The following is a 26765-nucleotide window of genomic DNA, read 5'->3' on the forward strand; positions in this document are numbered from 1 at the left end:
ACTTCAGTCATTTAACATAACCTAAAACCAAACCTTTGTCTTTCAGTTCTCTAGGTTAGGAAAGGTAAGAAAGTACACTCTATTTTAGTTAAGCAGGCCTGCTTACATTGCAACCATATTGTTCCAAACATGAAAATAAATTTATGATGCTTCTGAAAAATGCTGTAACACAAGTACTGTTAAAGAGGAGATATGGCCTTCTTGAAATAGCTAAAGCTTCTTAAGAAATATCAACTTTCAAATCCCTGCCTACTGAAGGAAAGAAATATGATGGCTTAAGAAGATCACAAAGAGGTTACTATGGCAAGGTAGCTGAAAACCAAGAAAGCAAGAGGTCTGATAATTGGCTTATAGACGTCAAGAAGCTCAAATCTCTTTCATGTATTTAAGCGATTTTCCTATCTCACCAAATGTAGCTTTTATTAATCTACATTGTAAAAATCACCAGTGTAGACTTCAGTTTTCTAGATACTAAAGGTATCCCCTAAGTATTAAAAACAGTAGGTAGGAAGTCACTAAAGCGAGGCATTACATGCTAAAAACTATGTATTTTTTATATAGTGCTGTATAACCTCAATTAAAATACTAATAAGCCTGTAATTTGTTAATTAAATTTTAAAGTAGGAAATTATTTTTAAGTGTTTTTAGGTAGCAATCACTAGCTAAAACTCAAGTTACCTCACATTCCATCCGCAGTAATGGACCAAGTAAAGGACCTCTCCACCTTCGACATCAGAATCTTTAATACTAGCTTCATACATTTTTTGATTTTTCCCTCGTCCATACCGCACTTGGACTTTCATGCCTGGCGGATAGCATTCAAACTCCTCTTCCTCACTGTCGGCCTCCTCCTCCTCCTCCTCCTCCTCCTCCTCCTCTTCTGCTTCTTCATCATCTTCCTCTTCCTCTTTATTCGTTTCATCTCTTGAAAGGTTTAAAAAATTGCAGTTAATAAAAGACCCTTCATAAGCTTTTCAGTTCCAAACCACATAAACCGATAAAAATTGTGGCTGCGATTGCTCCAGGAACAGCAGGTTAGATGTGTATGAAATTCTCTGATTTTCAATTTAAAATTAAAAACTAAAACTGTATAAGATGACCATGGTTTCAGAAAAGGTACATTTAGAGAAAATGAACACTGAAAAATAAGTGCATTAAAAGAAAACTTCCAACAGCCAGAAGAACAGAGGTTGTGCTGCACAAGAAACTAGTACAGTCGACTGTTTTTCTCATGTTTTATTATGAAGAGTGTTTTACATCTCGGTTGACAAAAACAAAAATCATTACACCTCACTGCCATTTTCTGACTAAAATTGTTTTTCATTGAAATATTTCCAGCTTCAGGATATTTAAAACAAAAACTTTTACTAGCCAATAGCTAGTCTTAAATTACTTTAAAAGGTAAAATATTATTTTACCTTTCACAAGCATGTTCTACTAACTTCATATTAATATCACGTTAAGTTTTTTCTTTCTGTTTTTCTAAACTTCACCACAATGTCTGCTCTCTTTACTATATTCACTGAAATTCTTCTCTACCGACTCTCAACTTTAAAGCTCTGAATGAAACTAAAAGTTAAACCATTCAGAAGCAGCAATGCAACCATTTTAATCTTGGTATCACGTACTTTATAAAATTGAGCATTCATACTCATTTTGTATTAGCCGCAAATCTGTATTAAACACGTTGGAGAAAATCTCAAATCATGTCTTTCCAAGCACTAAATTAAAAAATCAAAGTTTTAGGGAGACAAGATGGCGGCGCAGGTCCCAGCCGCCTCCCGCAACCACATCAAAAATACAACTAAAACACAGAACCACCATCACTCAGAACCTCCTGAAATCTAGCTGCACAGAAGCCCCACAACCAGAGAACTGAAGAGGCATCAAAACCAGTAGGAGGGGCGGAGACGCGGCTGCGGGCCCATACCCGGTGCCCTGGGTAAACCCGGGAGGGAATCTCAGTGGTGTGGATTTCCCGGAGGGCTGAGGAGTCCCAGCCCAGGGTTTCAGGGCCAGGAAGAGACGTCCCCACAACTTCGGGCTGTGAAAACCAGTGGGGATTGAGGCTGAGGGACACGGAGGCTGCAGGAGTCCCAGGCAGCTACTTTTTCTTTTCAAACATATCTTTATTGATTTCAGAGAGAGGAAAGGAGAGGGAGAGAGAGATAAAATATCAATGATGAGAGAGTCATTGATCGGCTGCCTAGCCCACAACCCGGGCATGTGCCCTGACTGGGAATCGAAACCCCGATCGCCTGGATTCTAGGTCGATGCTCAACCACTGAGCCACACCCGGCCGGGCCCAGGCAGCTACTCTTAAAGGGCCCGGGCACAGACTCACTCAGACATGCTCCCTCTGAGCTCCAGCGCCAAGCAGCAGCTCTAAAGGAACCTGGGACATTCGGGGAGGAACTAACTTGCCTGAAATCAGGGAAAGAGCTGGGAGGGCAGGTTTCTCCCAGGCAGAAGAGCTGGCAGAGGCCATTGCTCCTTTGATGAGTAACTCCACCTGCCACCCAGACAGCAGGCAGGTGCCATATCTGAATCTTCAGCAACTTGACTCACACCTTCGGCCCTGCCCTGGTGATTCCTGGAGACCCCGCCTCTCCCTACTTACAAGATCATCCAAGCCATTTCCAGTGGCTTTTCTATGCAAGTGGCCTCAAGACTCATGCTTAGGAGTTTCCTAAAATCTCTCAAACAAGCAGCAGCGTGCCACATACAGCTTGATAAGTGGCCCCAGGACTGGCACTAGTGGCAGCCTGCATTGGCTCATAGCTTGGCATCTCCTGGATACCTCCAAGCCCAGCACAAGTAGCAGCCAACTACGGTTTGCTGTGTAGCTCATGCTGGGTGGCCCTGGGAAGGGCACAGGCAGAGGCTGACTTTGCACCTCCCTGGAGGCCCCAGAGACAGTGCACCTGGTGGTCAGACTTGACCACGCTGGATTACAACTCTACCACATCCATGTGTGACACATTCAAGGGGCGCAGTTGGTGAACACCAAAGCTCCACTGAAGTAAATCCTGATCCACAGGGGAGTCTCCAGCACAGTAGCTCTTCAACTGTAGCTGCAACTGGTCCTCACAGTTGATTAGCCTGAGGGCCAATTCCCCACAGTGATGCCAAAAGCAACAAAGGCTCAACTACAAAGGGACACTGCACACAGAACACAAAGGGGAGCACCTAGAAGGCCCAGCTCAGGTGACTAAGGAGACTAAATCACTGGGCCCTATACGACACCTCCTACACAAAGCCACTCTACAAATTCCAGGAGACACAGCAGCTCTACCTAATACATAGAAACAAACACCAGGAAGCAGCCAAAATGCGGAGACAAAGAAGCATGTCACAATTGAAAGAACAGTAGAAATCTCCAGAAAAAGAACTAAATGAAATGGAGCCAAGCAAGCTACTACATACAGAGTTCAAAACAATGATTATAAGGATGTTCAAGGATCTAAGTAAGACTATTAAGGAACCTAGTGAGATTATCAACAACGTAATAAAGAATTGGTCAGAAAGGAAGGCTTCACTAACTGAAAGGAAGAATAATTTACAGGGAATCAACAATAGAGTAGAGAACGCTGAGAATCAAATCAGCAATTTGGAACATGAGGAAACAAAAAACACCCAACCAGAAGAGCAAAAAGTAAAAAAGAATCCAGAAATATGAAGATAGTATAAGGAGTCTCTGGGACAACATCAAGTGGCCCAACATTCGCATTATGGGGATACCAGAAGGAGAAGAAAGAGAACAAGCAATTGAAAACCTATTTGAAAAAATGACAGAAAACTTCCCCCACCTGGGAAAGAAATAGACTTACAAGTCCAGGAAGCACAGAGAGTCCCAAACAAGCTAATGAACAAAAGAAAGTGACAAATCAAATAGACCCAGAGACAGTGAAGCATGCAATAGACTGTCCTATCTCAGTGGGAAGAGGGGCTGGGGGCAGTGGAAAGACATTAACCAAAGAAGTTATATGCATAACCCATGGACACAGACAATAATGGAGTGAAGGCCTGGGGAGGGGGTGGGAGTGAGGTGGAGGGAGTTAATGGAGGGAAAAATGGGATACCTGTATTACTTTGAACAGTAAAGATAAATTTTTTAAATCAATCAAAGCTTTAGTATAAAATCTGACATTTAATTTTAAGTTTTTATCTGTTCCGCAGTTATGTCTATACTTATTACAATAGTTTTCTCTCAAAGAGAATCCATGACTTTACAGGTGACAAATGAATAAACATCATAAAACAGAATCACAAGACAGCTAAGTAATTAAGCTTTAAAAGTTAATAGAAATAATATTTATATAAAAAGCCAACCTCCACTGATCATTTCAGTTCTATATTCTTATGTGCAACCTTTTTAGCAATAACATATTTACCACTCCTAAGTATGTAGGCAACAGAAATAACATATACACAATGATACAAAAGCAGCACTGTAACCCTGTTTTTATTCTCCTACTGCTCTCCTATATAGTAAGGGATGAAGGGAAGCATAATAGGCTCGTGGAATTAAGTCTGAGTTCACAGAAGTGCCAAATGTGACCATTTTCTATGAAATATATCACCAAGTCTACAAAGATTCTCAAGAATTATTCTTACTTTAAAGACTCACCTACAGCTAAATGAATAGGTATTAAAAACTAAAACCTAAATGAAGCACAACTATAATCTAAGATAAAAAATATGAACTCTATTATTGAAAACACATTAACATCTCTATAATGAAAGATTAGTAAGGCTAAAATATCTAAGAAATTCTCAGAAAGGGTCTTATGGATAATAAGCTATTATTAACAAATTTAAATAAATGTTTTATATGTATAATATATATATATATAATTAAAACAGCTAAAATACCAGGGAGAAAAGGAAATGTATCGAGGTGGCCACAACAAAACGAGATTTATCATGTGTTTCAAAATTATCAAAAAGAGAAGACAGATATAGAATAAAAAGTTTAAAATTTTTGAAAAATGAAAAATTCTATCTTACATTATATAATGCACTGAGCACAACTGGTAAATGCCAAGAATTGCAAGCACAATCCTACACTAAGTGGTAGCCAGAGCATTCTTTATTTAATCAGGAATAAAAACCTAATACTCTGTATTAACAAATCAAAACAATAAAAAATTAAAAGTTCACATTTAATATAAACTCAGACACAAACCAAATAAAAGTTACATAAATAATATACTGCAGTATAAAGAAGTAGACAACACAATTACTGGCTTGAGTCAGCCATAGAAAATTCTTCTACTCTTCTAAGAATCCAGTAGCAAAATCAGAGGTTAAGTGCACTAAACCAGATAGAACACACAATGCCAAGAAAGAGCCTTTGAAAGTATAAAATGCAACCAGCATATAGGTTAAAGAATTAAGCTAATGAATATATTACACACACGCACATACATACACACACATTTTATTATCTTTTAGACAACTACATTTTGGGAAACCAAACGTACCAGCAATGATTTTTCACTTGAATTCTGAAAGAAATATCAAGTTTCCCCAGTTTGATGTCACATTCCTTACAATGAAACAAAAGAAAAAATCTGCAACTACTACGTACTAAGGGCAAGAAACTGGAATACGGAGGCAGGTTATTGAAAATTCTTGGTCGTAGCTAATTACTTAAAGAGTTATATGTTAGAGAAATACTTAAATATTAATTCTTCATAAGTGTAAAATTTCCTACTGCACTGATCTAATAAAATTCAGAATTCACTTTTGGAAATTTCTAACACATGATGCTTCTAAAAAATATCTATCAAATTAGGGCAGTCATACCTGGATAATTTCGGTTTGTGGTATGACATATATATCTCTGTAGTAAGTAAAAAAGTCATATAGTTGAAGATGAATTAATAAAACCCTTCAAAATACAATTTATACTAATAAGCTTTTTAAAGTACTACTTTGAAAAATATAATTATTAGTAACAAAGAGAAAATAAAGGCTTATCAGAGTGCCTTCCACACAGTAGATGCTCCAGAAATATCTGCAGATTTAAAAGTGAGATTTTTAGGCAAAAAGCTGAATCCCTACTAAGTTCGTTCTTAATAGTTGAAATAGTTTCCAGTAGCAGCATGGATTATTTCAAATACACATTTACATACACAGAACTTTAACCAAGTATAATGAACGAACACTTGTACTATAATTTAAACCCAGTGGTTTTTTCCTTTCAAGATTATCTGCATGCTGAGGCCAAATTTTCACTAAAATGATCAAGAGATTTTAGGCAAAAAGCTAAATACTTACTAAGTTTCTTAATAGTTGCAATAGCAGCACGAATGCTTGAAATATACATTTGTACACACAGATATGTAAAAAAGATAAATACCTTCTACTATACTCATCTAGGCATGTTTTTCTTTTTTCTTCCTCCCTCCTTGGCTTCACACTGTGGTCAAATTTCAGAAAAATATTAAAATGACCAAAAAAATTGGTTGTACTTATTTAAATGGGCCACTAACAATGAGAAATGTTTAGGCTTTTTTTAACCTCAGAAATAAGACTAGACATCAAAGATCACCTATAAAATCCAGGGGTCCACTGGCAGTGCACAAATTACATTGTTAAGCCATCTTCATTCCAAACTAACCAATACAAGTAAATGCTACTTGCACATAAAACACAGCATAACAATTCAGGCCTTTTAAAAATTATCAGCATTTTTCCATTCTTAATTTTTGCTTAAGAAATGAATACAACTGTCAAAATCTACAGCCAACATATCATCTACAAAACATTGGAGAAAGCTTAATGTAGTAAGTAGTACTTTTCTCTAGCTGAAAATTTTATAAATTTCCATGATGAGAGCAAGAATAATGAATCAAAATTATGATCTTTTGCCACAAAGGTGCATTAGTAGGGTCTCTGAAGGAGGCAAATGCTATTTATGTAATAAATGCAAATCAGTCAATTATTCTGTATTTTGTCAATCAAATTTAGATTCATACATACACACACATACTAAGAGCAAATTACAAGAATTCATTCAGCCAAAATGCATCTTAACCAAAAACAGATTTCTTACCCAGATTTTGCTTTTTCTTCTTCAGCTTCTACCTTTATGCTGAGGGATTCATCCACCCCAGTTGTCTCATCATTTTTGTCGTGCAAATTTTCATTTTCTTCTGTTTTTTTCACGTTAACTTCTTTTTCCTGATCAGTTTGAATAGGTACAGATTCTAATAAATTCTTTTTACTTCCCTAGAAAAAGATCAGAGCAACTAAACCAACAAAAGTAAATACTGTCAACTTAACTCCATGACCTAATTAAAAGGAGGTACCAACCAGTACTAATACTAAGTTATCAGTTATTTTAAGAAACTCCTGCCATTCTTAAAACACTAGGCAACAATAGTGAACAGCTATTTTACACACAAATATAGCACTTACTGAAGAAAATGCACAAACAATAAAGTATAAAATTATACATTAATTAACTACAAAAACTTTACAGAGGATGTAGAAAATGTACCAAAGGCAGCAAAGGACAAGATCTGATTTACCAGAAAGGGCTTAATATCTTCCTTTCTTTCAACATCATCTTCAGTAGGCTTTTCTTCTTTTACTATTATCTTCTCTTCCACTTCAATTTTTATTTCTTTGATTTCTGGTTCACTTTCTTCCTTAACTTTTATTTCTTTTACATTTTCAAACTCCTTACATGGCTTGTTAACAACTTTTTCTGGCAGTGCCATCTGAAATTCAATATTGGCCGACCTACAGTACTCCTCAAAACCATATAAGTATCTAGAAATATGAGGAGAAATTATATTTAGGAAAATATTTCAAAATATTACTGTAGAGTTGTAGTTATTTAACTGTGTTCATTTCCTGTTTGTTTTCAGATATGGAGCCTTATTAATATCTAATTTCTTCCAGTTCAGTTCTTCCCAATCTTTTTAACCGAAATAGAAACATTTTTCAAAGAAAAATTTCATTTAAAAAAACTATGCTAAAAGTGAAAAAGACAGTCATAATCGTACATATAGTAACTGTAACAATAGTAGTTGTTACAAGTACTAGTAATAGCACCTGTTTGTTGAGATCTTTCTTAAATGCCAAGCACTGGGTCTCTTAGTATATGTAAAACCTCATTTAATCATTAGAGTAATCCTATGAGGCAAACAGTATTATCCCATTCTACATATAAGGAAACTGAGGCTTAGGAGAACAATGAAATGGTTCAAGGGCATCAAAAGCTAGTAACTGGCAGGACCAGGAATCAAACGTGGGTATACCTGAATTTTAAAACTTTGGCATTTTAACCTATACACAGTACTTTCCAAATTTACTTGGCCACAAAAACTTTCTTCACAGGCTATCTCATAGATCTAGTATTCATAGAATATACTCTAGAAAATGTTATATTATAGAGTGATTACTCTAGTGAAAATTTTTGCTTTCTTCTTAAGAGCCTCAGTTATGTGATAAATTCCATCCAGCTTTCTAGATAAAATATTGAATACAGCTATATCAAGCACACTGACTTACTTTTTATAAGCACATTTAACATTGTATCCTGCAGCTGAATTTAAGACAGGAATTCCAAGATCTTGGTAGACTTGCTTCCAAACAGCCCCACTTTCAATCTAACAAACAAAATGAAATGAAAACTCCCAAATTAAAGGCAGGAATATAATAAGCTTTTAACATAGTATATGTAAATATATATTTACATTTATTCGTTCTAGTCTTGAATGGGTGAAAAATATCAATCTCAAATTCTAAATAAAAATTGGTTTACAATATTTGAAAGTTTTAGTATTCTAACAAATCTCAATTATAAATGCTGAAATACTACATTTGATTTTAAATAAACCCTGTTATACTAAATAAGAAAATATACAAGTTCCTCATCAAAATCTTTAATGAAGAAATATAAATTTTAAAATGATGTATCGTCCCATAAAACTTACAAGCTAATAAATCAAAGCAGTTCTATGGATTTTACAAAAGCATTTGATTCTACAAAAATCTTTTCAGATGAGCACCATACATCATAGCAATCTTAAGACAATTTCTCCTACTTCACAACTGGATTTTTTGCATGTTTATATAGGCATATATATGACATGTTTTATATCAGGCACAGTAAAGAGATTAAAGATACAAAGAATATTAACACAGATCTCCGCTCCCAAGGACTTTACAGTCCAGTGGAAGACATAAAAAGCAAGAACTGCCCGGCCGGGCGTGGCTCAGCGGTTGAGCGTCGACCTAGGATCCAGGCGATCGGGGTTCGATTCCCGGTCAGGACACATGCCCGGGTTGCGGGCTCGATCAATGACTCTCATCATTGATGTTTCCATCTCTCTTCCTCTCCTTTCCTCTCTGAAATCAATAAAGATATACTTAAAAAAAAAAAAAAGCAAGAACTGCCCTGGCTGGTTTGGCTCAGTGGTTTGAGTGTCGGCCCAGAAACTGAAGGGTCTCGGGTTCAATTCTGGTCAAGGGCATGTGCCTCGGTGGCATGCTCAATCCCCTGCCCCTGTTGGGATGCGAGGAGACAACCAGTTGATGTTTCTCTCTCTCTTCCACTCTCTATGAAAAGCAATGAGAAAAATATCCTTGGATGAAGATTTAAAAAAAAAAAAGCAAGAATTTCCACCTATATGGTTATGCTGTGACTCAGACATACACAGGTGGTTTATGAAGTTTAACAAACTTAACAGTAAGTCAGGAGGCTCATTTAAAAAAATCTTTAAATTTAAATTTGGTCTGAGGAAGCTAGCTCTGTTTCTAACTTGTAATTTCCATTTTCTATTAATAGGAATAAATAATTTTAGATGAGAAAACATGTATAAAAACATGTTTCACTTCTGACTGTAATACTTACATTATCAAATCCTCCAAGTTTGTGTACAAGTCTGAATAACTTAAAGAGGTTCAAATTTCGATATCCAAGTACAGGTCGTTTGTTAATAGGTGTGCCTATTAAGAAAAACACAAAATACATTCAAAACACAGCACATTTTTAATTTAAAATTTCAAAAGATTCATGCCCTGGCAGGCTTGGCTCAGCAGTTAGACTATTGGCCCAAGGATCGAAGGGTCGCAGGTTCAATTCCTGATCAAGGGCACGTACCTCAGTTGCAGGTCACCTCCCTACAGGTGCAAGGGAGGCAAGGAGGTGATGTGTCTCTCTGACTATGTTTCTCTTTCTCTCTGACCCCTCCTCCCATTCCCTCCCTTCCACTCTCTCTAGAGATCAAACGAGAAAATGTCCTCAGGTGAGGATTAAAAAAATTTTTTTCCCAAAAAAATCAAATATTGTCACCAAATATAGTGCAAAGTGCGTGCACGTGCACACACACACACAGAGGGTAGTGCAAAAGTAGGTTTACAGTTGTTCACATGGAAAATATCAAAAAAATACAAGAATAAACTCTTATGTTTCGCACTCACAACTGTAAACCTCCTTTTGCCTCACCCTGCATATGACGGAAAAAATCCCGTTCACCAAAAACATGTCCTTTACTTAAGCCCATTTCATTAAATTTTTTTTCCTCATACTAAATTTTCGAAACCTTATATGATCTCATTCCACTTTTATTCCCCCGATGAGTTCAACAATAAATACCAAAGAGAGCAAAATAAAATACCAACAAAATATTTTTGTTTTTAAATTAGGGAAACAAGGATGGTGAAACTGTTCGAGATGAATGATGGGCAACTGCTTCACACTGAGTTGTTTTTAAGATACCTTCTTTGCATTTTAAAGATTTAAAATTTTTTCTTTATTGATGAAAGACAAAGAAGGGGGGGAATGACAACAACATCTATTTGTTGTTCCACTTATTTATGCATCACTGGTTGAATGCCCTGAGGAGGAACTAAATCTGCAACCTCGGCATATCTCGACAACACTAACCAACTGACCTACCCAGCCAGGGCTTCCTTTCTTTGCATTTTTCTTACTTACTATACTCTAAATGACTCTAGAGTAAAGCTATAGTTTTCTTTCATTCTAACACAGAAAAATGTAGGGCAAGGACACAAACTATCAAACCTTTAGAAAATGGTAGAGGAAATAACAGGACAACAGAGATACACAACCTATGACCCTTTCCAAAAAATATATGACTGCCATAATCCTATTTTATCACTATTCTTACATTTTATTCATTTTATTCACTCTTTTATTTATCTTACATAAAAGCATAAGAAATAGCCTATCTTCTTAGGCTAAGCCTCCACTCATAAAGAAATAAGAGAAATCAAGGACAATGCATATTAAATAAAAAGATAACGTCATTGTAGTATCCACTTCCATTTATGAGAGCAAAAGACAAAGAGAGCCAGCTTTTACTCATCAATCAATGCAAACGGGGATTTAAAAATAATTAATTACAGAGTGCAGTGGCATTTCCAAGTATTATTTATTCATGTCCTTCTCCTCAAGCTAGAAAGTTTTCTACTTCTCCCAACTCCTTTTCCTTGCTAGCATCTTTCCAGGAAAGGAGAAACTACATTCTGAGCAACAGATAAGCAAGAGAGTAGCAGTGCAATAGCTACTGGAGAACCAGGTTATCACTAAAGGTTAGCACCCATTCCTCTTTCCCCCAATCCCTGCATTTCTTTAACATTAGGCAGATTCAATAAGCTAAGCCAAGGTTCACCCTGAGATGCTGTCATATTTCTCTGTTTGTGGCTCCTTATGTATGGGTGAATTCTCTTAGTTACGGGGCTGTCTTTACAAAAAGACTTGCAGCCCATCTTAGAGTGTCGTTAGTCCCATACCACACACCCACCCAGGTATGTCAAACAGTGATTTTGGAGAAGGAGGCCTTTTACTAGTGGCATCTACGTAGGTGCAAATACAGTGGTACTACTATGATACCCACTCTGCTGCTGTTCCCTGTATAAGAATTCTTTGGTATAAGAGTACTGATGGGTGTGAAGACAGGACAGAATACAGGCATTTGTGGGTAAATGGCCATGATATCTATCAAAATACTGTCAAATTCCTCATTCTACTTCCTATGTGACAGACACTAAGCTAGGTGCTGGTGATATTGGCAGAGGTTACCAGTGACTTGCAGCTTAATGAACATAATTATTATTTTAAAAATATTACTATATATCTGATACCTAAAACATTAATGATAAATAAAAAAGAAAGAAAAAACGCTCACCTCTATCCTCCATGAATTTGTACAACTGCTGAAGGAAGTTTTCTCTTTCTTCTGGAAATGGTTCTATTTCTTCCTAATTTTAGTCACAGAAGAACAGAATGTTATTTTCCTCAGTTAAGCATGTAATAATACAAAGAGATTTCCTACCAACAGTAAAGACTAATACTAAAATATTTCAAAGGCTTTTTACCAAACACAAATTATGTCTTAATATTAAGCTGCTCAAACCCAGAAAAACATCTAGACATTTTATGCTTTCTAGAGGAATATATCCTAAAAGGTATCTCAATAGCGGCAATCCCAAATGTAAACTCTCATATAAGAAATGAGACTACAAAGATGGTTCATCAATTTTTTACCACATAAGAGATCAATTCTTTAAATCAGGGTCACAGGCTCAAGAAGACCTACTCTCACTCCTATTAAATTGGGTCAGGGTTTAAATTTAACATCAAAACTGACTCTATTATTGCTCCTCATAGAACTATACATGTGTGGGTCCCACTAGCTGTAACTACAAGTATCCTTCTTTACACACAGCCCCACTGTGTAGTACCTCAAGCATATAAAATCAGTAAAGTGGGGAACGAACTTGATCTACAATACCTGAAGATTCAGACTTAGGGAAATCTTCAAGTAATAAAATAGTTCCCCGATTTATCAATTACAAGGGAGGGACTAGCTTCTTGCTGCTGTAGCCAGGGGCTGTGGCAGTAGGGAGCTGGTCCTGAAGCAACCTGCAAGGAGCAGGGTAGTAGGTGAGATTGAGAAACTCATCAATTCAGTGGCTATCATCCATTCAACAAACATTTAATGAGCACCAGTAAGTGGAGGCACTAGGTCAGGTGCTGAATCAAATGAAAGAAAAATGAGCAATGACTAGGAGTAACTGCAGAGGAAGTGGTCCAAAATATATGCTGAGGCTTTACAGTTACTCTGGCCGAGGCAAGTATATTTCTAATAATAAAAGTTAGGAGCATACTTTCCTATCAATAGTCTAAGTCATCTCCATTTTTAAAAATCATATGTCTAATGCCATTGTTTGAATGATATTTACCCCTTTTTATTTTAAAAGCTAGCAGAGCAAACAAAGACCAGTTAAAAACAAAAACTCATGTTGATAAACTATTAGGTTTGCTAGTTGGGCAGAGAAGAATAAATGACAATTATTAATTTGCTTATGATAAATCTGTGTTTCTCAATTTAAACACGGCCCACATATGCTGTGTTTCGGTAATGTGATCAGATGTAAATCTAAGGAAATCTATTTTCTATTAGAAATGTCCCCATGGTACAATATCTGACTTTCATTAACTGCCAAATTTATTCCTGTTGCAAAAATTTTAAGTCAAGTTTGTATATAACAGAAAAAACTGTTTAAACTGGAAACCAGATTTGCTTTTACAAAACCATATGTAGAACACAAATCTAAGCACCAAAAGTTTAGTAATTAACATTTACTGATCATCTGTTACATGTTACACACTGTGTCAGACACTATGAATATGAGTACCAGTAAGACAAGGTCCCTACCCTTGAGGAGCTTACAGACTAATAAGGGAGTTAAGAAACAGACATAAATCAATGTACTTATGTATGTATGTGTATACACACACATGACAAAATATGTACCAGGAACAGTAGTAGTTTATAGATTAGCAAATGAAGTGATTAACTTTCCTGAGTTGAGAAGGGTGATGGTTCATAGGTTTCCCTTTACAGCGGTGACGTATGTCGGGAGTGTGCCAGGCTAACTGAAGGAGGGGAGGGAAGGGCACTGTAGGAAGAGGTCGTGGTATGTGCAAAGGTGAGTAGAAGGTATGTAATTTGATACTGCTACAGCATAAAGTTCCAAGTGGGGAGGTATACCAAGAGGAGGAATGGAAAAAAAGGAGGCAGGGGATGGATTATAAAGGATGACCTATAAGTGAAGCTTGATTTTTAGAGTGATAAGCCGCCACTGAAAAGGTTTTAAGCAAGAGACTACTCATTTTAGCATTTTAAACAGAAAGCAGTGGGAGAGAAGACTGAAGCCAGGGAAACTTCTACACTACACATTATCATATCATAAAAATACATAATAAAACATAAACCCTAAAACAACCTTATGTCATTAATAGATGTTTACTACAGTTATGGAGCAGAATTTCCTAACTTACCTAAAATATTACATATTGACATTAGTTTCCTGAAAACATTAAATACAATTCACTTCATCATCAAATATAGTTAGTAGCCTTCCCTATCTGTACCTCTCACCCAATAACTTTTATGAAGTCGTTCAACAAACCATTAGAGTAGAGTGGTGCAATGTGACTAGTAATGTCATGGACATCTTTTCTTGGTACTTGTCACTGCTAGACCTAAAGTACCAGCTACAACAAAATCTCAAACTTCAGCTCCTTCATCCATATAAATTCAGATGTCTTATTTATGACCTAATCAGAACTACCCACCCCTTAATATTAGATAAAATCATTTAAGATTCTCATTAATATTTATTTTTTGCTTATTCTTTTAATACTAGATGGAATATATATTTTATGCTCTTCTAGGTATTTCAATAAAATATGCAAATGTAGTGTGAATATTGTATGAGGTGACAGCTGTCTACACGACAGTGAAAAGCATGTGAAACTTTTGCTATATTAGGTGGGTATTTCCTTAATCACCTGTTAAACCAAAAGCACAGCAAAATTAAGAATCGTTTCTGAGGTTATTGGGATAACCATACTTATTTTTAATTTCACAAGACCATATTTCTATTTTAAGGTAAGCAAGCAAACTGCTTGATTATGATGAGCATCACAAATACGATTTGATTATGAAATATTTCTAATACTAAATATATTCGAGTAATTCCTGGCTCCAGAGAAACCCAAGTGCTCTCCGCATGGAAGGCCCGCCGCCTCCACTTGCCTCCTCCTCGCTGCCGGTGCCCTCCTTCCCCTTCTCGTCCTCTCCCTCCTCCTCCTCCTCCTCTGCCTCACTGCTGGAGCTGTCTTCCTTCAACTCAGTCTTCCAGTGAGCAGGGACAGTTCTACTTCTGTGAAACTCAAGTGCCTGGTCAAAGGCTGGAAAGAGACCATAAACCATGTGAGCTGGAGAAATAAGACAACTGATTTGTCTACAAAAATTAAACAAGATGAAGAAATGAAAATTATTGTCCTAATATTGCTGGCAGTTATGAAGTGTCTGCTGTGTGCCAGGCACTGAGCTGACCGCTTCTCCACGTAGCAGCTCATTTAATTCTAATAGTCTTAAGCATCAGGAAGCCATTTTTAAACATGGCAAAACCGCTACCACTGGAAGGTGTCCTAGGTTCAAACACATACAAAAGAGCAGTTTTCTTCTTTTAAACAAAAATTAAGCATGTCCAGTAAAAATAACTTTAATTATTTATCCAACAAATGACAATTAAACAGTATTACATACCTGGCAGAGCCCTTGTAATGAACATTACAATACCTGAAAATATACTACAAATATATTTGCTACATCTCTAGTTAAATTTGAATTATATTAACAATTAACTTGAATTAAAATCAGTTATGCAGTTATTCTCATTCTACAATACATGGGAATAAATGCTTGATGATTTTTAACCAGTCAACACAGTATATTACTGGATTTGATGAATACAGGCAAAAAGAAAATAAACAGCTATGTACAATAGCAAAACCTAGAAAGGAATGAAATCAGAGCATTTAATATAGCTATTAAACAACATAATATAGTTACTACAATAAATATGAGGTGATGATATATGATATAACTATTGTTATGTTAAGAGAAATGCAAAATTAAAATTACTTTGATTCTTGTTTCTACCCTTCTCAGGAATTAACATTTTATTTAAGGCAAAAGTCAGACTACAGTAATAGCTGCGGATATAGTCCTTTCACACTTTTAAATAATATTAAACTTTGCTGACTGGTTATTTCGAGCCAGAACTCACCCGTGTGGCTGGCTACTTTTCCACACTTGAAAATGAAATGAAAGCATTTGAGTAAACTTAAATGTACTTCCTTTTGTCATACCTTATATTTATATTACCATATGTCAAAATTAAACAGTGCATATACTTTAATATTTTTAAATACTTTATTAAAATACTTTGGAGTGTGATATATTGTATAACATGCATCTACATGCAATGGCACTAAACAAGTCTTTTACATCCGTATCATGTTTCACTACGCTTTCCCTTTGAAGAACATACTTTACACACCCTAGTGGGATTTTTTTACTGCTGGTTGCTATTTTTTGTAGAACATGATCTTTTAATTTTCCTGATAATCTAAATGGCGAATCTTTATTTGGAGCTCTGCTAGACATAATGGAGGTGCTAGGCTGTGTGCTGCATTCGGTTGAATTTTCTGTAATCTACTTTCTAGGAATTGAGAAAATTTTTGTACATTTAAAAACATTTTTTTATTATTTTAGCAATAAACATTGAAAAAAGCACATTTAAAAAAACAACCCTTTTTTATACCATTTGACACTTGCGCAAGATACTGCTGTGTGCCAAATACTGATATGCTTGATCAACTCCCTTCATGTATCTGCTGTATCTACTACAGAGGTAGGTGCTGAGCAGTGAAGTGGCTCATACCTTGCACCTCTTATAATCTGAGCCTAAATAACTAAAAAAAAAGGTCTAGTGTGCTCTTTTAAAACTCTACACTGCTTTCAGACCTTAAAATTACTTAAATTAATGTAAGTGCAGATATGAGTTATCTTGTGACCGGTCAACATTTGGGAATGGAAACACGAGTTAACTCGTGACTGGTCAGCAAAATGTTAAGCCGAAGAAGAAAAAAATAAGGGGGGGAAACCTATAATAACAAAATACACATGGGTTTACAAAAAACAAAGTCAAAGACAACCAAGTATAACTTTAAAGACAACTTTTAAAAAATATCTTTTAAAGAGCAAAAGAAAATTTAATCTTCCAAAACACTATCAGTTTTAAAGTTAACTATAATTTATTCGAAGATTACCCTTACCTTGTTTTAATACAGCATCAGGCTTTGGTGCAGTGTCACTAGTAATTTCATGGACATCCTTTCTTGGTACTGAAGTACTGAATTATTTTTTCAATTTTAAAGAAAGAAAAACACACAAAAACACAACAGAGATTAATTAAGAGCCTAATTACACACCACAGAAAGCTACTAAAAATATGGGAATACTGACATTTACAATGAAAGTGATGATACAGAGGGTTGCAAGTTCCAAATAAAATGTTAATATACGTATTCATCTACAAAAGGACCCCTCCTTTAAGAGATGTTTTATAAACAAGGTATTCTCAAATATCAAGGGTCCCTGGGTATAAGAAATACTGAAAATACTGATGCCTGGCCCATGTGGCTTAGTGGCTGAGCATCCACCCATGCATGGACCAGCTGGCCACGTTTTGATTCCCAGTCTGGGCACATGCCCGGGTTGAGGGTTCGATCACCAGTAGGGGGCGTGCAGGAGGCAGCTGATAGATGGTTCTCTCTCATCGTTGATGTTTCTCTCTCTTTCTCTCTCTCTCTCTCTCTCTCTCTCTGAAATCCATAAAAACATATTTTTTAAAAATACTGAAATACTAAAAATAACGATAAATAAAAATGTTTGGGTAGCAGAATGCATCAATCCAATAAATAAGAAGTCTAACAGTAAGATTCACCATTATCTTGGAATAATCATAGGAAATTACTAAATTTAATACTGGAAGAAAATGTACTAGTTTATAATGTAAATGTTCTTTTAACAATTTGTTAACTGGATTTTAGACTCACATGCAAACTTCTGATATACAATTTAAAATCTTGTACGGAACTCAACTATAAAAAGGGGTCGGATATAAGCAACTATAAGAAGTTCTATCATATATGTCAATATATATTTCCTATTTTACACTAATAAATCATTGTTCAGCTTTCCTGTATGTGATGTGTGTCAATGGATCCACAAAACCTGAAAACTATTCAAAATACATTTTTCAGCTTGTCTATTTCTTTTAAGTGTTTTTTTTAAAATATATTTTTATTGAGTTCAGAGAGTAGGAGGGAGAGGGAGGGAGGGAGGGAGGGAGAGAGAGAGAGAGAGAAAGAGAGAGAAAGAGAGAGAGAAACATCAATGATAAGAGAGTCATTGATTGATTGCCTCCTGCATGCCCTCTGTTGGGGATCAAGCCTGCTGGGGATGTGCCCTGACTGGGAATCGAACCACAATCTCCTGGATCATAGGTTGATCGATGCTCAACTACTGAACCACACCGGCCGGACAACTTTTTATTTTTAAAATTTCATATACAAAAGTAATCAAATACTGCAATGAACTCCCACATATCCATTAGCCAAATACAATAATCAACTCATCATCACTGCCTCATTTATACCCCTACCTACTTCCTCCCACCCCAAGTGGATTATTTTGAAGCAAATCACAGACATTATATAATTTGATTATAGAGCTTTAAAATTCTTTTTAAAAATATAATCATACCATTATCACACATTTTAAAACTAATAATTTCTTAATATCATCAAGCCAGTATTCTATTTCAGTGTTCAAATTTCTCTCATTATCTCAATTTTGTTAACATTGTTTTTATAAATTGTTTTTAAAAATCACTTTTCAGAACTTGAAAACCCCAAAATCAATCTTAAACTATGATCATCCTTTTAAGATATAGTCATCCTTTAAGGCAGAGTATAAAATATATGGCTTTTCTGGTCACACAATTCTTAAAGGGAAAAAAACTACCACAGAAATTTCTAATTCAGTTCTAAGAAAGTTCTACACAAAAAATCACTTTCTTAACACTTAACATACATGTATAGCAAACCATTTTAATCCTCGGACTACTGCAGAAGTGAAATGTTATACAATAGGTATCACTACAATCATTCCGACATAATTAAAAATATTAGAGTCCTAATTAAACATTCAAGAATAATAAATATATCCAGTAATATATCAATCAAGTGTTAGATATGGTAGACTTATCAAATTTGCCTCAACAAATCACCAGCTATTATATAGGCAATACTGACAAATTAGTACTGAGTATAGCTTAGCAAAGACCAAAATGAACAAGGAAAGGCCTACTACAACATTTAATAATATATGAAAAATGATCATACTTTGAAACATTCTAAATGATGAAAAGTAAAAGGGTAATGCCCCTGGAAATAAGAATTTATCACTTAACATCCTAATTTGGGAAAACAGTATATTTTTCACACCAAGTGAATTATACTTACAATTTGCCATCTTTGAAAGATCGAACAAGAATATTATCTTTTTTCACAGCAATTTCATCACTACAATCAGGACAAACCACCTTTTAAAAAAAAAAGTGTGAAACTATTATAAGTAAATACACGTTTATAGATAGTTATATAAGTACCAATTATTTAAATCCTTTTAGAAAGCAGTTTCAGCTTAGTTTAAGAACTAAATTTAGTTTTAGAACAAGCAGGTACATACACATGGACACACACAAAGCAATTTTAAACTTATGTCCTATTCCCTCCCAGCCCTCTGTATCACCCACACTGTTTCTGGCACAGGCATGGTGCTGAAAGCAGAAGGGTGGCTCTGACTAGCCTAGAGCTGGGTACCACATCCTAGTCAGACATAAAAAGCTGGGATGGAAGTGGAGCAGGGGTGGATAAAGAGGCAGAGCTAGGGCCTCAGCAGAGGGTCTGCATCATGGCTAAGAGACAGACAAGAACCAAAATGGGATCAGGTATTAAAAGCTTAATCAAAGCAGTCTCCATCCTTTAAAAAAGCCAGAGATGAGGTTCTACTATTATTTACATTTAAATATATACTTTAACACATTCAATTTCTCCATAATACTACCCACTCTAACAAGTAAACACCTCAAAGTGGTACCTTTCTGGAGTCCGTATAAGATTTACTACTAACACTAAAAGATTTATTTTATTTGAAATAGCCTCAGCTGTTATTTACAGTGAGAATAAAGCACGTCTTCCCAAAGGCAGTGCCAATGTAAGGTGCCTATGAATTTTATTTTAATTCCAAGACAGCCCTCTAGGTATACCAAGAACAAGTTAATGGGATAGTCACATTTTTTCATGAAAACTGAGCTAAATAAGTATGACAGGTTGTTTAAAAGCCTGTCTCATTAGCTCTGAAAAATGGCACAATGATACATAAAGGCATGTACTCTCACCACAGGCCAAAAAAGCCAGAAAAGGTTCATTCTAATTCAGTCTTTCTAAAAGTTAGTTAACATTTTTCATAATTTTAATTGCACTGCATTAAGCAGTTCCTAAATATTCATGGTATTCTCAAATAATTCACTGATGAAAGTCTTTTTACTTGTATTAGCATCTAGGGAACTTTCCTGTCATTTCAAAAAAGTCCGAAGTAAATACTTATATATTGGTTCATTCATTCATCTAGTCATTCTACAAATATTAACTGCTACATCAAGGTAGTATATTAGATGTTGGAGAATACAGAGGCCAGGACGCTTGCACTCTAGTTGGAAGATGAACACTAAACAAGTAAATATTTATTTAATCACTATTGTGTTAAGTCCTTTAATCACTATTGTGTGTATGGTCAGGGACCGCTTTCTTGAGGAGAAAACATTTAAGCTCAGCTTTGCAGGCTGAGTAGGAATTGGCCTGTCAAAGGTTATACGTGTGAGCACGTGTAGAGAGTACAGGGATGCACTGCAGGCAGAGCAAACAGGTTGTGAGAAGGGCCTGATACAGCAAGCAGTGGAACCCACTCCAGGAAGCGAAAGGTCAGTGTGGCTGATTTGCTGCCTGGGCTGAATGAGTTATAGATAAACAGGGTCCATATTTTCCAGTCTTATAAGCAATGTTAATTCTTAGGAAAAAATCTAAAATCTTTAAGGGAAGAGTCTGAAGCAGGATAATGTCATCACAGATTTGCCTTTTTAAAAATTACTTTGACTGTCATGAAAAAAATGGACCAGAGAAAGGTAAGAGTTGAAGGGGACTAAGCTACTACAATCACCCAGGTGACAGATGGTGACTTGAATGTAAAGTAGTAGAAACAGCAAATTAAAGGAATAAGAAATATTAGAGATAATTAGGGAAGCGGAGAGATGAGAGAGAGTAGGATGCTTAGGTTTCTGCCTTTTGCAAATGGTGTCATTCACTGTGAGAGGCAACATTGGAGAAGCGCCAAGTTTGGGAATGGGGGAGGAGAGAATAAATTTACTTTTAGTCTTATTAAGTTTTAAGGTGGCTAAAGAACATCTAAGTAGAAATACTAAATAGATGGATATCCAGGTCTGGTCTAAGAATACAGATTTGAACCCAAAGACATAAACTTGGGAGTCAAAAGCCTAAATATCAGGAGTCTAAAACCTGGGTCTGAAACTGTGAGCCAAATCCATCCTTTTGTTTTTTGCTTATGAGCTTAGGGTTTTGAAAACTACACACAGGACAGCACTGGCCAGTGCTGGTGGTGATGTGTGAGTAGTGGGCTCTCTCCATTCTGACACAAGAACCACAATCCCTGTTTTATTCTGTTCACTCACGAATGTTATTTTCTTGGTCCCTAAGGCATTTTAGTTTATCATCTCTGCAATCAAAGCTGTAACAGGGAATGAGATCACCCTAAAAAGAATATAGAGTGATATATTCTGAACCTTGAACGATGATATTTAAAGCTTGGTTGGAGAAGAAACAGTGAAGAAAACTGAAAAGAAAGACTGTATGAGTCAAGGAAGCTAAGATTTCCTCCCTTTAAAATGGGGGTAAATACCACTTATTTTTCAGTCTCGACTGGGACTAAATATGACCACTTATGTTAAGCTTAGCACAGTGCCTGGACAGGGTAAATGCTTAATACATGTACAGTTATTTATAGTTCCTAGGAGTATGCGACTGTTTTCTAACATGATAAATTTGATAACTTTTACCAAAACACTGGTAAAAGTTACTCAATTTATAAAAACTAAGTTTAAAAATAAAAATGCAAGTATTGATTATGTGATTATGTCAATACTGTTTGATTTAGAACACAATTTCGTACCCTGGTTGACAAAAGTATTCATCACTGCCCAAAAGATCTTTTGCCCCGTTGGTGTGGCTTAGTGGTTGAGTGTCAACCGGTGAACCAAGAGGCCACTGGTTCGATTGCCAGTGAAGGCACATGCCTGGGTTGTGGGCTCAATCCCCAGTAGGGGGCATGTAGGAGTCAACCAATCAATGATGTTTCTCTCTCATCGATGTTTCTATCTCTATACCCTTCTCCCTTCCTCTCTCTAAAAATCAATGAAAACTTTTTTTTTTTTTTTAAATCTCAATTTTGGGGGGAGGATAACGTATCAGTAATTCTATCTTTAAAACATTAATGAAATGTTTGAATAAGCAGATTACTGATCTTTCAGTATCATAAACCCTCAAATATTTTTCTCATCAAAGAAGCTATTTAGAAATTACGGTGAGAGAATCTTTAATTCATACTGAAAATACTAAGTCAAAAATTTAATGTTCCTGTTGTTTTACTTTTACTTTTTTTGGTTCCTGTTGTTTTCAAAAAAAGACAAACAAAACCTGTTTTTTTCAAACATGTTTTTAAGCCCTGGCCGGTGGGTATGACTCAGTTGGGTGTTGTCCCGTGCACCAAAAGGTTGCTGGTTCAATTCCTGGTCAGGGCACACGCCCAGGCTGGGTGTTGGGTCCCCAGTTGGGGTGCGTGTGGGAGGCAACCGGTCAACGTTCCTCTTTCACATCAATGTTTCTCTCTCTCCCCCACTTTCTCTCTCTGTAATCAATAAAAACGTTAAAAAAAAATTTTTTTTTAACGTTTTTAAAATAAATTCTTACAGAGAATCACAGTGCTTTAGGAAAAAAGAAATGATCACATACACTAACACTTAAGTTTTCAGCTTACCATTAATCCAAAGCTTGACGAATTACTTAACCCTCCTAATACTGTTTCCTTATCTCTATCTAAATAAGGATAAATAATTACTCCTACCTCATAATCTTTATAAAGGTCTTAGCACGACTGTGTATCTAACAGGTATCCAATAAATGTTAGATGGATAGGTAAAAATATGCAGAGGTACAACAGTATCATGAAGTATTTATGTTTATTAAAAGAAATAATTGCTCTCATTGGTTTTAATTATAATTTTAAGATTGAGCTGACATTTATTGGGTACTTATTTTGCTCAAAACATGAAACTAAGCACTCAAAATACAAAATACGTTCACTGAAAAAAGACAAACAGACATCATTTGTAGACAACAGCAGAAAAGAAAGATTCTGTTCTTCTTTTGTAAGGTAGATTTAGTTTTCAAAGTCTGCATTAAGAATTTTTCAAAAAGAGAGCGCAGTATATTGAACTCCCATACACCTAGCCTCTAAAATTAACATGATTTTGCCTTTCTTAAATAACTTTAAGAGTTCTTTGTACTGAAAGGCAATTTTGAAAGTAATCTTTGTTGGAACTAAATGATGCTAAAACCATTTCCCCATTTTGTACCTACGAAAAACACTAAGATAATAGTTGGGTTTTTTTGTTTTATTTTCATGAACTTACATAGTTGAAAATTAAACTTTTATATTAAAGTTACTCACCAATGCCGGAAAACATAGTGCTTTCTTTTTATCCAAACTAATGTAATCTACACAAACAACTTTTCCTAGTAGCTCATCGATCTGTTTCCTGTCATCCTCATCTTCATCACTGGAGGATGAAGAAGACTCTTCCTCTGGTCTAGGGAAAGAAACAGTAAGATATTTCCCTTATCTTCACAAAGAGTAGGTACACCAAGCTGACGAATCCTATCCCATTTTCTAATAACTATAGAATGGCTAATTTAAATTTTAGTTCCCCAAATTTCTAAAGAATAACAAAAAAAGGGTTACCAATAAAGGAAAACGCATTATTTTCATGAAAATCTTTCAGGTTTATTTAGTGCTATTTCAAACAATTAAGGGAAAAATCAGAACAGACTAACATTGGTCCCCAAATTCTCAAAAAGGTGAAGGCCTGATATAAAATATTCCAATACTATATACAGTAAAACATATTAGATCCTATATTTATTAAAGAGTTATAGAGATAGTAATTTTACACTCTCAGTACAAAGCTAAGAGGGAAAGCAGATCTTTATTACTGGGGGTCAGGGGAGGGAGAGGAGACAATCTGATAAGAGATCATCACTGTTATTCTCAATAGCAAATATACACAAATATTCGAAAAATGCACAATATGATTCTTTTGTATTATGTTAAAAAATTATTCTAGTTACACTGTATACCGAACTAGTAAATTAGAAAGATGTTAGGAAAAGGGTCTAGAACCGTCTATTTGATGTTAGAGAAAAGCAAAGTAAAAAGTACTACTAAAAAGGACAAAAACACACAAAACGAAACAAAACATTCTACTGAATCTGGTTCTGAGAAAGCCTACAGTCTGTTAAAGAAAATTAAAATTCTAACACTTAACTGCTCAAAATGCCCAGAAAAGGACACTAAAAAATGTTGAATAAACAGACTGCAATGTAAGTTCTTTTTATAAAATAAAACAGAATAATGGCTAGTATTGATTACCTACAGGGATGAAAACATTTTTGAGATAGTTGGCAATGTCCAAGTTCACTGACAAAAAATGTAAAGTAATAGATTTAAAAAAACAACAACTTTGAATATTATTTTTCTATTTGGTTGAGATAAATCCAGCATATTCTACATTTGTCTTCATGCCTTTCCAAAGGGATGACAATATAAATGTTACCCCTTTATATTTATATATTCCAATATAAATACTTATATCTCAATATAAATATAAAGAAAGCAAAAAGTATTATCATCAAAGATTTTAGAGTGATATAGGGAATATCACTATTTGACTTCATGATCAAACAACTTAAAAGTTTTCCCCTGGAAAAAGCAAAGCAAATCTTCCAAGTTTGCTATTGAGTAGAACTATTGTAAATGGCATTTAAATTAGTTTAACCCCTATTTAAAAAGTAGGTAATAGGTAGTAGAAAAAAACCAATCTACCTTCTTATTAGCAGAACATAAAACCTTAAAATAGGCACAAAGCTTGGGACAGTAATGAAAGATTTCACAAGACTGATTTCTACTTAATTAGAAGAGCATCTTAGGGCATTGACTTTTATCTCTCCCCCTTCTAATGATTGTACAACACAACGGACCTTAAAACCATAATTACTGCTTTTTCAAAGTAGTCACAGAAGACTCATTGAGCTAGGGTTTTATGGATGCCCTTTATGTCATCATTAGCAAGAGAGAAAGTCACAATGTCACAGATAACATATATTAATTCTGTAAAACAGAGAAAAAGAAAACTGGACTTTATTTGGCTAACAAAGTCATCTGCATCTTACCAAGTGTTAAGGGTTCAGACACCAGAAAGATATATGGACTAGATTCGCTCCAACCCCCTCCCCCGCCCCCGTCATCTACTCAAGGCTTCATTCCAGCAACGCTTGCTTCTCTCTCAGTTTTTCTGCCTTTACTAGACTGAGTCTTATCATCATACTATTATTTCCATAGTATGCTGTTACTTTCCCTACTTAAAAAAAAAAATCTGCTGACCTCACTTTCTCCACAAGCTACTACACCTCATTTCTCTACTCCCCTTGGCAAGAGAACAACAGCCTGGGACCCTCTACTTCCACCTCCTCTAAGTCTCTGCTCAAATGTCATCTCAATTAAGCTATCCTGATCTCTTTATTCAAATTTACAACCTGCCCAGTCCAATCTTTTATTTCCACAGCCCTTACAAATCTATCATACTATAGAATTTGTTTCTTACATTTTTACTTTATCTCCCCCCATATGAGAGAATGAATATAAGCTCTAAAGGTAGAGATTTTATGAATGCCTGTTTTGTTCACTGATATATCCCAAGTACCTGGACAGTGCTTGGCACAGCGTAGATGTTCAATAAATATTTGTTGACTAAATAAATGAACTGAATAGATTTATTATTTCTTTCTACTGTAGTACTTCTGATTTTATTTCCCCTGAAATCACGAAATGTATACAATCAGTATAATGTACACAACCAGTATAAACCATACCATTATACCTAAGGCTCCTTTAACTCTTCCTTTTAGAGAAGCTTACACAGGAAATTGTTTACACAAAATATGTACATAATAAATTGATGAATTAAAATACGGAGCAAAGAGAGCAAGCAGAGAACCTCCTTCGTGTTTATTCCCCTTTGACATTGTTGTTTCTTTGGTGGCGAGGTATTTGTTTATAGAGCCACAGCAAAATAATGCATTGTTTCTGTGAAATAGTATCTGATGATGCCAATGAAAACAAAGCTAATTACATGGAAATGTTTACAACAGACTAACAGCTAATCACATATCACTATTAATTTTAAATTAATTGTAAATCAAGTGAGAAGAACTTAAAATTTTGTTAACCAATGTCACCCCAATAAATTCAATAAAAAGGCCCTGGCCAGGTAAGTCAGTTGTTAGAGCATAGTCTCCATATGCCAAGGTTGCAGGTTTGATCCCCAGTCAGGGCACATACAAGAATCAACCAATGAATGCATAAATAAGTAGAATAACAAATTGA

The 26765-nt window shown here is 35.5% G+C and overlaps 1 protein-coding gene across 9 annotated transcripts in view; it reads right to left on the reverse strand.

Annotated features, from left to right (window-relative positions):
- The window catches only part of ARID4B (AT-rich interaction domain 4B), a 125420-nt gene that overhangs the window by 35188 nt on the left and 63467 nt on the right, over window positions 1-26765 (reverse strand). For 3 of the 9 annotated variants that reach the window (XM_081123948.1, XM_081123949.1, XM_081123956.1), the window contains exons 8-18: window positions 23775-23913; window positions 19436-19515; window positions 17183-17259; window positions 15093-15247; window positions 12174-12246; window positions 9875-9969; window positions 8530-8627; window positions 7542-7785; window positions 7064-7239; window positions 6368-6427; window positions 679-924 (exon numbers count right to left, since the gene is read on the reverse strand). In XM_081123948.1, coding sequence (XP_080980074.1) covers window positions 679-924; window positions 6368-6427; window positions 7064-7239; window positions 7542-7785; window positions 8530-8627; window positions 9875-9969; window positions 12174-12246; window positions 15093-15247; window positions 17183-17259; window positions 19436-19515; window positions 23775-23913 — 1443 coding nt within the window. The remainder of the gene's footprint in view (window positions 1-678; window positions 925-6367; window positions 6428-7063; window positions 7240-7541; window positions 7786-8529; window positions 8628-9874; window positions 9970-12173; window positions 12247-15092; window positions 15248-17182; window positions 17260-19435; window positions 19516-23774; window positions 23914-26765) is intronic. The other 6 variants (XM_081123954.1, XM_081123955.1, XM_081123951.1 and 3 more) reach the window with 5 other exon arrangements.

This window comes from Miniopterus schreibersii (genome assembly GCF_964146895.1).
Source record: "Miniopterus schreibersii genome assembly, chromosome: 21".
NCBI lineage: Eukaryota > Metazoa > Chordata > Mammalia > Chiroptera > Miniopteridae > Miniopterus > Miniopterus schreibersii.